This window comes from Leptopilina heterotoma, unplaced genomic scaffold (assembly GCF_015476425.1).
Source record: "Leptopilina heterotoma isolate Lh14 unplaced genomic scaffold, ASM1547642v1 Lhet_174, whole genome shotgun sequence".
NCBI lineage: Eukaryota > Metazoa > Arthropoda > Insecta > Hymenoptera > Figitidae > Leptopilina > Leptopilina heterotoma.
In genome coordinates this window covers 556,189-567,859 of record NW_025110890.1, presented here as the reverse complement: position 1 = coordinate 567,859, position 11,671 = coordinate 556,189, and the positions used below count along the sequence as shown (strand labels likewise).

Genomic DNA, 11,671 nt, shown 5'->3' with positions numbered 1-11,671 from the left:
GCAAAACGTATAAGTCTAACTATAACTTTGGATGTCTTAGATTAAATAAACAAATAAAAAAACTTAAAAGTAAAATAATATTAAAAAATAATTTTAAAAAACTATAAAAATAAAATAATAAATAAATGAAAAGTAATTTTTCTTTTATTTAATTATTCATTTTGGATTTTAAATAAATTAATTTTTAAAATTTTTTTCTTAACCATTTTAGTTTTTTTAATACTTTACTTTATTTTCTACCTTATTGTTTCACTATTGTTCAACGTTTACTCCAATAAATTGCACATTGGCTGTGGAGAAATTGTTATTACGTGTTTTTGTCACACGTGTTTTTGTTGCTAAGCAACGATATTTATTTTCAAATAAAAATAAATACTTATTTTTCTATTGATTTATTAAAGATCAAATATTTAAAAACTTTTGAGGCCAAAGGTTATGAAGAAATTAAAAAAATTTAATTTATTTAAAATCCAAAATGAACAATTAAATAAAAGAAAAATTACTTTTCATTGATTAATCATTTTATTTTTATAGTCTTTAAAAATTTTTTTTCATAATATAAAATTTTATGAATATTTTTATAAAATAAAAATTATTCTGTGGTGGAGTTTAGTCGATTTTTGCATTGGAAAATTTTATTTTGCTACAAGAATAATTTATTTACTTTTCCACTTTCTTTTAAATTTAAAAAATTATTAGAAATCGAGTAGTAGTTTTTCCGCATTTGAAGCACATTTTTTTGTATACACGAGATAGTTTTGTCGAGGGTTGAATTTGATTAGTGTTTCCCCTCTGGTTCTTGCGCTCAGTGTCATTTTCTCTACATTTCCAATCAACAAATATTGAGATCAAGTATGGAATTTATTAGAGGGTGAGTTTTTCTTCTTTTTTGGGGTGTGATATTTTTTTGACAAAAATCATTTGCATTAAAAAAAATATATATATATACGTTTTTTTACACTTGATGAGAAATATTTATGCACATGCAGCAACAGAATTTGATTATTTCTCTTTCATGACATTTATTAATTTGAAAAATGACTTTCAATTTATTAAATTGATCTTAATATGGATTTTTATTATAAATTGATTTTTTTATATCTTTAATTTTATTTATTTTTATATTGTTTTTTTAAGATTTATAAAATTTATAGAATTTATAGAAAAACTATATTACTGTGTAAAAATTTATTATATGGCAAATTTTGAAATTTTTTATCCATTTTGATGTAGTTATTAAATTTTTCAATACTTTGAAAATATTGAAATAAAATAGAAAATATTTTTATAACATTTTTACTGAATTTTTATAAAATTTCATTTTTTTGTGAATTTTATTAATTATTATTTTTTATAAAAAATTAATTTTAATGTATTACATATTTAACTAATTAATATTTAAAACTAATTTAACTAAATTAAATAAATTTAAATTTATTTTAACTAATTAATTTATCGACCGAGTGATAACATCATTACTACATATATTAACTAATTAAAAGTGATTCAGTTTCGTTTGTAGATTTTTTTTGATAGATTCTGTATTAGTTGAAAATCACTTTTTCTTCTTTTTATTTTTATAAAGTTGGCAATAAACGTAATATTAATATTCTATTTTTTACGCATGCGTTTTAAACGTTTTTAATGAATTTATAGGTTATACACTATTGCGCATGCGCTGTAAATAATTGAATAGAATCTAAAATTCTGCGCATGCGCTTTTAATCAATCAATAGAGTGTATAAATTTCTACGCATGCTTATAAATGTCAAAAAATCATTAAATACTTAAATAGAAACGATAGAAATGAAAAAAGGGAAAATTTTAATTATAAACGAATAAAATTGTTGAAAATGAAACATTTAGAAAAAATAAAATTACTTCAAGAATGGGTGACAGGAAAAGTGCGTATAAAATTATACATTGAGTAATATGCACATTTATAATTTTATAAACAAGTTATTATAGGAGTGTCATGGTGTGTTAAAAATAGCAATTTAAAAAGGAGAAAAATAAATAAACAGGAAAAATCGAAAAGACCTTGTTTATTAAATGTTTGTTGTTTTCGATACATTGAAGAAAAAAAAGAGAGAGGGAGGGAAAGAAAGAGTGAGACACACTATTTTGCATCCTCGAATCTAATTTCCAACGGAAAATGTGGCAATTAAATGAAATGAAGCATCGTCTCAATTTCTCTGCTGGCGCCAACGAGAAAACTATGCAGATTATACATATATATCGTTTTCCTTTTTTTAGATAGAAAGTTATATACCCGTGAACAATTCCGAGGACAAAATCTTGGCTCTTATAGAGTAAAACTCGATCCGAAGACCTGCTCTTCTCAGGAGTACAAGCACGGAGAAATGGAAAGCTATTCCGAATGCGAATAAAAAAATTAAAATGAAAAAAAAATCCGCCTTACAAAGTTGTGTAGTATCTTTGGATTTATTTTGACATTGTTTAATTTTTTTCTTCTTTTTGAAAGTACATTTGTCATTAAATACTTTAATTTCTCTTATGCAGGAATTACAACTTTGGAAGCAAAATAAAAAATTAAAAAACATTTTTTTTGTTGTAACTTCAATAACTTTAGTTTATTTTAACAAAAGAATTCTAAATTGATCAGTTCATATGTTTTGAAAGGTTCTCAAGTGTAGTTATAAATAATTTAAAAGTTAGGCTACGTTTATTTTGGGAAAATTTTAAAAAGTCAAATTTTGGAAAAAATTTTATTTGTAAAACTTTAATAAGCTCTACGTACTTTTTTTTAAAACAAGGTCTAAACTATTAATCGATGCGTTTTGAAATGTTCTTTAATTTTGTGTAAAAGAATATTATTTAGAAATCAATTTTTTAAATAAAATTTCAAAAAGTTCAATTTTTGAATGTTTTTGATTTTTTTAAACTTTAATAAATTTGTCATATTTTTTAAAAAAAGGATCTAAAATTTTCATTTTTTGAAACTATAATAAATTTTAAATATATTTAAAAAAAGGTTTTAAAATGCATCAATCGATGCGTTTTGAAATGTTCTTAAAGATTATTAAATATTTTAAAAGATAGTCAACGATTTTTTTCAAAAATTTCCAAAAAATCAATTTTAAAAAACTTTTAAAACTTTGGTATATTTTAAGCAAACAGGGCTGTAAAAAATATCAATCATAGTTATAAATAAGAATTTAAATAAACGATTTCAAAAATGTTAATTTTTGAAAAATTTCTGAATTTTCTTAACTTTAAAGGGTCCATAACCCTTCGAGTATATTATTAATTTTCATTTTATAAACTAAAATAAAAAAAAAACATGAAAAACTCAACAAGTGTAATGAAAGAAAGGCAAAACTTGAATTACTTTTTAAAAATATGGGCAAAAATCGTTTTTTTAAAATTAAAAATTAAAAGAGCAAAAAAATATGTTTAAAATCGATCTTAAAGAATTTTTTTATTTTTATGACTATTATGTTTTTAATTTAAAATGAAAACTTTAAGAAATTTGTGAATGTAGTAATTCGTCCCAATAACAACCGGTTGTCAATATACAGGGGCTTAAAATTTCGATCCTCTTCTACTTTCTTTTTAAACCAATCAAATTCGATATATTACTGGACTAGAAAAAAATTCCATCTGCTTGAAAAATAATTAAGAAAAAAATATTTTTTAAATATAAAAGAATAATAATCGTTTACAGAGAATACAATATTTTATTCCATTCTTCTAAAAATAATTAATAATAATTAATAATAATTAATAATAATTAATAATAATTAATAATAATTCTTCTTCTAAAAATAATTATTTATAAAATTAATAAAATTAATTAATAGTTTGGTAGAAAATAATAATTGTATAAAAAGTAAATTGTAACTCGAAATTTGATATATAGAAGGATAGGTTTTTCATTTGACATAAAAAAAGCAATATATGTGAAGTAAAAAAGATTGAAGTAATAAAATTTTTATTTTAAATTTGATTAAATTAACTGTAGATTGATTAAAGAAAAAATCGAAATTGTATAAAATAATTGCGTTTGTAACAAAAATGACAACTTGTAATTGATACACTGATAGTTTAATCGTTTGAAAAAGAGACCACACCTCATTGCAACTATTATGCAACAAATCATGATTTTCTTGACCCACATGAATAAATTGTTTACACTAAACTCATGGGATTTTCATAATATTATATACACTAAACGATTTGACATTTTATGTCTCTTTATTTTTAATTGAGTGAAAAAACGTCATAATTTTAACAAAAACGTGCTTTCTTTAAGAGCTAAAAAAATATTCTGAAAAATATTAAAGAAACAATTTCTAAAACTTTAAATACTCTACAAATCTAAGTATACCTTCAAATTACTTGGACGATTTTAGAATTATTAAAAATACCTTAAAAATACTTTAGAAGTACTTTTAACATCTTCAAAATACTTTTAAAATCTTAAATATATTCGAAATACTTTTTGTAGCTTAAAGTTTTTAAAAAATACCTTTAAAATACTTAAAATACTTGTAATATCTGAGAATCGTTTTTTTATAGCTTCAAACTTTTTAAAATATCTTCAAAATACTTTTAATAGTTTCAATATTTTTAAAATTATCTTGAAAATGCTTGTGATTTCTTTAAAGTAATTTAAAAATTTTTAATATCTTAAAAGTATTGAAAATATCTTCAAAATATTTTCCAAATAATGTTATTTCTTAAAAAATCCTTTTAAATTCTTTAAAATTTTTAGAATACTAGAATTATCTTTAAAATAGTTTTAATAGCTTAAAAGTTTTTAAAATATTTTCAAAAAATTTGTATTTTCTTCAAAACTACTTTTAAAATCTTAAATAATTTTAGAATACTTTTAATAGCTTTAATCTTTTGAAGATATTTTCTAAATAAATGTAATTTCCATCAAAAATACTATACTAAAATCATTAATATCTCCAAAGTTTTGAAAATATCTTTAAAATACCTTTAATAGCTTTAAAATAATTTTTAATTACTTTAACCTTATTAAAATATTTTCAAAATAATTTTAATTTCTTCAACCTTTTTAAAATATTTTCAATATAATTGTAATTTCCATCAAAAATACTATACTAAAATCGTTAATATCTCTTAAAGTTCTGAAAATATCTTCAAAATACCTTTAATAGCTTCAAACTTTTAAAAATATTTTCAAAAAACTGTAATTTCTTTAACATTACTTTTAAAATCTTATATATTTTCGGAATACTTTTATAATAGCTTTGATCTTTTAAATATATTTTTTAAATAATTGTTGTCTTAAAAAATACTTTTAAAACCTTTAATATTTTCAAATTACTGGAAGTATCTTAAAAATAATTTTAATAGCTTTAAAGTACTTTTAATTGCTTTAACCTTTTTAGAATATTTTCAAAATAATTGTAATTTCTTTGAAAATACTTTCAGAATATTTAATATCTTCAAAATAATTTTAAATGCTTCAACCTTTTTAAAATATTTTCAAAATATTTTTAATTTCCATCAAAAATACTATAATTAATAATTATAATTAATAATTATAATCATTAATAACTCTAAAGTTCTGAAAATATCTTCAAATGCCTTTAATAGCTTCAACCTTTTAAAATATTGTCAAAAAAATTGTAATTTCTTCAATAATGTTTTAAAAATTTTAATTATCTTCAGAATACTTTTAACAAATTTCATTTTTTTAAAAAATTTGGAAATAATTGTGGTTTCATTCACAAATACTTTTCTAAACTTCAATATCTTCAAAATACTTTTAATATAGCTTTAAAATATTTTAATTGCTTCAAATATTTAATTACTTTTAAAAATATTTTCTAAATAATTGTAGTTTATTTTATCAAAAATACTTTTTAAAACATTAATATTTTATATGAAATATCGAAAATATCTTTAAAATATTGAAATTATCTTAAAATTATTTTTCAAGCTTCAATTTTTTTAGAATCAAAATTCTTGCAATTAAATTATACTTATTGTCTTCAAAATACCTAAAATATTTCTAAAGTATTTTTAATATATTTAAACTTTTTAATTGGATATTATTAATATCTGTTAGTAGTTATGTATAGTTATGTAGTTTCTTAGTTATGTACAATATCGTGTCAAGTTTTTTTTAAAATATTTCAAAGGTATTTTTGAAAAAAATCATCTTTTAAAAAGAAGATAACTTTCAAGAAATATTCATTATAATTTAGTATGTGAAAAATTTTATCATTTTTCTCTAGGAAGAGGGAGTCGAAGGTGAAATATTAAGAAGTGGGGGAGAATAATAAGCGATTGGAAAAGTGTATTTTTCTTTTTGGAAAAAATTTTACAAAGCATTACAAAGGGTTATTCGAGATTCTATATAAGGAAGCAAAAAGACAACAAAACTACGAGAATCCATGGGAAGAAACGAGAAAAGCGACTTTCAGGAATTAATAATAAACTGTAAACAGAAAACAGGTACTAGTTATAAAACTTTACTATTCTTTTTACGTTCATTGCACGAAGAGTGTAGTTCTAAATATAGAGTAGGGGGCATAGAAAGAAAACTGGTGATCCTAAGAAAAGAGAATATCAGGCAAGGTAAAAATGCAGAAAGTGGAATAGTTGATGGAGAAAAAGAAACGACGATTACCCGATTAAGAATTCCTCTAGTGCTTCGCGGCAGTTCTATATTTAGCGCGCGCGCGTGTATGTTTTTTCTTTTTTTTCTTACTTCTCTCTCTCTCTCTCTCTTCTTTTTTTTGTTGAAAAAAGAAAGGAAGAAGAAGAAGTAAAAAAGTAAAAAGAAATGAAGAATCAAAGCGGGATGAACGGAACGGAGTGAAAGAGCCGCAAGGCCGTGCTTAAAGGTAGGGAGATTAATTGCGGGGAATGAACCGCAGAGCGCAGGGATGAGCACATCATGCGCTGAAAAAAATAAAATAAAATAAACGAAAAAGTAACCAAAAATATGCAATCATTGGAAAAAAAATGCGAATGTAATTAGCGAGAAAAAATGTAAATGAAAAAAAGTAGAAAATTTTTTTCAAAGTTAGTTTCTTATTTAAAAATTATTACGTTACGGTGTAAACTTGGCATTTTTAAAAAAAATTCTTACCTTAGATTAAGTATCCGAAAAAACACTATTTAAGACACAAAAAATTAAAATCGCCTCCAAGGAGCTTCAAGCTCCTAGAGCAAATTTTAATTTTTTGTGTAATTTAATTGTTAATGAGGTTAAAAATAGTATTTTTAAAATTTTTACAACTGATGTTAATATTTCTTTTCAAATTTTTGCAAATTTCGATCCCAAAAACTCCGAGTGAGAAATTGTGAAGAAAAATGGTTAAATTTTAAAAAAGTACCCTCCATTTTGAATTTTAAAAAGTCGATGCCAAATTCGAAATCAATGGCCCCGAAAACCTCCAAAGAAACAAACTTTAAGCGAATTCGTTGAAGTTATAAGAAAAAGTCCTCCATTTTGAATTTTGCAAATCAAGCGCCAAATTCGCAATTAACGACCCCGAAAATCCCTGAGTGACAAATTTCAAGTGAATTCGTTAAGATTCTAAAAAAATGTCCTCCATATTGAAAACGCCATTTTGAATTTTGCAAATCCGAGGCAAAATTCGAAATTAATGAGACAAACACAATTCCTAGTAAATTCGTTAAAATTTTCGAAAATTGGCCTAAATATTGAAGACACCATTCTGCATTTTGCAAAGTCAGTGCGAAATTCGGAATCTATGAGAAAATCTAAAAAAAAAATGTTAAGATACAAAGTTTATGCGAATTCGTTAAAATTCCAAGAAAAAGTCCTCCATATTGAAGACGCCATTTTAAATTTTGCAAATCAAGGGCCAAATTCGCAATTAACGACCCCGAAATTCCCTAAATGACAAATTTCAAGAGAATTCCTCAATATTTTCAAAAAATTTATGTGTCTTCATTTTTGTTGTGTCTTAGAAAATACTTTCAAAACCTTTAATATTTTCAAATTACGACTGGAACGATCTTAAAAATAATTTTAATAGCTTTAAAATACTTTTTAAGTACTCTAACTTTTTTAAAACATTTTTAAAACCCATATAAAACTTCAAAATAATTTTGATATCTTTAGGTTTTTAAAATATTTTCCAAATTATTGTTATTTCTTAAAAAATACTTTAAAATTCTTTAAAATTTTGAGAATACTTAAATTATCTTCAAAATAGTTTTAATAGCTTCAATCTTTTAAAATATTTTCAAAAATGAATATCATTTCTCCAAAAAAATCTTTAATATCTTCAAAATACAAAAAATATTTTTAAAATACAATAACTATGTTCAAAATACATTTAATAGCTTCAACCTTTTAAAATTATTTTCAAAAAAATTGTAATTTCTTCAAAATTTCTTTAAAATCTTAAATATTTTCAGAATACTTTAACAATAGCTTTGATCTTTTAAAGATATTTTCTAAATAATTGTTGTTTCTTCAAAAATACTTTCAAAACTTTTAATATTTTCAAATTATTTGAAATATCTTAAATATTATTTTAATAGCTTTAAAATACTTTTTAATTGCTTTAACTTTTCTAAAACATTTTTAAGTTAATTGTAATTTCTTCAAAAATACTTTTAGAACCTTTAATATCTTCAAAATAATTTTAATATCGTTAGGTTTTTAAAATTTTTTCCAAATAATTGTTATTTCTTAAAAAATACTTTAAAATTCTTTAAAATTTTGAGAATACTTAAATTATCTTCAAAATAGTTTTAATAACTTCAATCTTTTAAAATATTTTCAAAATGAATATCATTTCTCCAAAAAAATCTTTAATATCTTCAAAATATAAAAAATATCTTCAAAATATATTTAATAGCTTAAACCCTTTAAAATTAATTTCAAAAAAATTGTAATTTCTTTAAAATTACTTTTAAAATCTTAAAAATTTTTAGAATACTTTTAATAGCTTTAATCTTTTGAAGACATTTTCTAAATAATTGTTGTTTTTTCAAAAATACTTTTAAAACTTTATTTTCCAATTATTGGAAATATCTTAAAAATAATTTTAATAGCTTTAAAATACTTTTTAATTGATTTAACCCTTTTAAAATATTTTAAAAATAATTCTAATGGCTTCAACCTTTTTAAAATATTTTCAAAATAATTTTAATTGCGTCAACCTTTTTAAAATATTTTCGAAATAATTGTCAAAATTCGAAGAAACCGTCTTTCATATTGAAGACGCCATTTTGAATTTTGTAAATTCAACTTTGTCAAATTTGTTTTCAGTGACATCGAAAATCCCTGTGTGACATAAATTTTTTAAACAGATTCGTGGAATTTTTCCAAATTTGTCCTCCATATTGAATCCAATTTTAAATTTGTTTTGCAGTGGCTCTTAAAATATTCAAATGGCCCATTCTTTTTGTTATAATAATTTCGCAATTTAAAAATAATGCCCCAATATTAAAATCAGCATTAAAAATTTTTTAAATTAAAAAATTAATGTTGAAAAAATCGGCAAAAAAAATTCAAAATCGTTTTAAATTTCTTTAAATCGAACCTCAAATTTGCACTGAAATTAGTCACATTTTTTTTTAGGAAATTTAAAAAACTTGCAAAATCTTGTTGGAGAATCTTTTTTTTTTAGTCGAATTAAAATGAATTTGGAAAAATAAAATTTTATCTACATTTTTTTTTTAAATTGTTTAAATATAAAAATTAGAATTTGTTTTTCAAATTCCTATTCTTTAAGTTGAAAAATTTTAAGTACTGTATAGTTATTAACAATGTTGTGTGCGCAGTGTTTAGAAATAAAATTTTCTATCAGACATATAAAACAGAAATAAACACGACATTAATCGCATCATTTTACTCAACATTTTAGTAAATTTTATGACAATATTAGAAAATCGTGTGGGTTTTTTTTCAAATTTTTTTTTTCTAAAGCATAATCGTCGATAAAGGTTAACGGCATCATTTTCTACGTACACGTGTCATCGTGAAGAATAAATACCGTAAAAATATAATGTTCATCACTTTATTAATACAAAATGTCTTATTTAAAAGGCGCGTGAGACCCCGAAAAACCGGTTTTTTCCCCTCTATACACATCGTTACCAAGAGACTTCCGTTTTCCTTGATTAAAAAAAAATGCAATTATTTTTTTGCATTTCTTTTTAATTTGCAACAAAACATATAATTCAATTAATCATTATCAACATCATCGTCATCATATTTGCTATTTTTATAATAACAAAAATTATGAGTCTCTTAGAAAATTCGCAGCAAAAGGAGGGAAAAAATATAATTTATTGTTTTAATGAAAAAAAAATTTTTTTTATAATGTTATCATAATTTTATTATATTATTTTGATTGTTGTTAATTGTCATTAACTTTTAATTTTATAACAAGTAATAAAAATAATTATATTATAATTTTGTACAATAACTTAAAAATTAAATTAAACATTTTTTAAATTAATTAAAAATTTTTTTAAATTTAATAAATAATTATACTATATAATTATATTATTATAATTAATAATTATCGTTACAATTACTAGTAAAGTAAAATAATTCAATTAGAAATATTTTTGAGTATCGTTCTACGGCGCTTGGGTTGAGAACACTGCTTGGACAATAGACGAGAAGTGGGGATGATGAGTTGTGATTGGTTGTGGCGCTCCCCCCCCCTTTACGCGAGCAGTGTTTCTCAACTCGGACATCGATAGATAGTTCTCTCTTCTTTTAGTTACTTTCTATCACTGTTTATTTTCATGGCTATTTGCCATACATTTTTTATTTGCTTTTCTTTTTTAAAAATTTACTTCTTTCTTAAATGAAAATAAAAATTGCACTTCTTTTTTAGTATATTTGAAAATAATAGAAAGAGTGATTTTTTTAATTGATAATAACAATAAAAAATTAAAGATAAAAATATTAGCTTTAGGTTTTAGAAAAAACAATTTTAGAAAATTAACAAAAATAATGGTAAAATTAATAATAATATTATTACAATGTAATAATTACTATTTTATTTTTATTTATTTTTTATTTAACCAGTATACGGGACATTTATGTAATTTATTAATAATAATAATAATAATAATAATTATAATAACAACAATTAGTGTTATTATTATATTATTATAAGTATTATTTCTATTATATTATTATTATATTAGTATTGGTATTATTATTATTATTTTATAAGGTATAATAATTATTTTTTTAAATTAAATTTATCTAAAATGCATAAAAAGAAAAAAATAGAAAAGAATGTACATAAAATGAATTACTCCCACTTGGACATTATAGTATCGTAAGACATTCGAGTCGAAGCTCGAGATCTTCATTTGCAACTAGTTTTCCAGTGGACACATACGACGAAGGAAGAAATGAAAATCGCGACAAATCGAACCGGTTTTATAATTTTCGGTTTATTAAAGTGGTGTCAAAGGGGTTCAACGCTAAAATCAAGGTGCACAACACGTTTGGCAATTATGACACATTTCAGGAATTCACAATGAGTCAGGTATATCTATATATAAACACACACATACAAGTGTATATATATATATATATATATATTATTTAAAAAATTGTTTAAATTAAAATTGTTGTTACTATTCTTACAAATAATTGTTAATACTTTATTTATATTTTTTATTTATTGTTTTTATTATTGTTATTATTATTATT

At 21.9% G+C, this 11,671-nt stretch overlaps 1 protein-coding gene across 3 annotated transcripts in view; it reads left to right on the top strand.

Annotated features, from left to right (window-relative positions):
- The window catches only part of LOC122499749 (monocarboxylate transporter 12-B-like), a 49,753-nt gene that overhangs the window by 19,792 nt on the left and 18,290 nt on the right, over positions 1 to 11,671 (top strand). The window contains exon 3 of one of the 3 annotated variants that reach the window (XM_043608244.1): positions 6,237 to 6,456. The exons of 1 other annotated variant lie outside the window; for it this stretch is intronic. Coding sequence is in view for 1 of the 2 variants with exons in the window: in XM_043608241.1 (XP_043464176.1) it covers positions 11,496 to 11,504 (9 nt within the window). In the remaining variant the exon portion in view is untranslated. Of the gene's footprint in view, positions 1 to 6,236; positions 6,457 to 11,297; positions 11,505 to 11,671 lie in introns of those variants that run through there. One more of the 3 variants, XM_043608241.1, reaches the window with a different exon arrangement.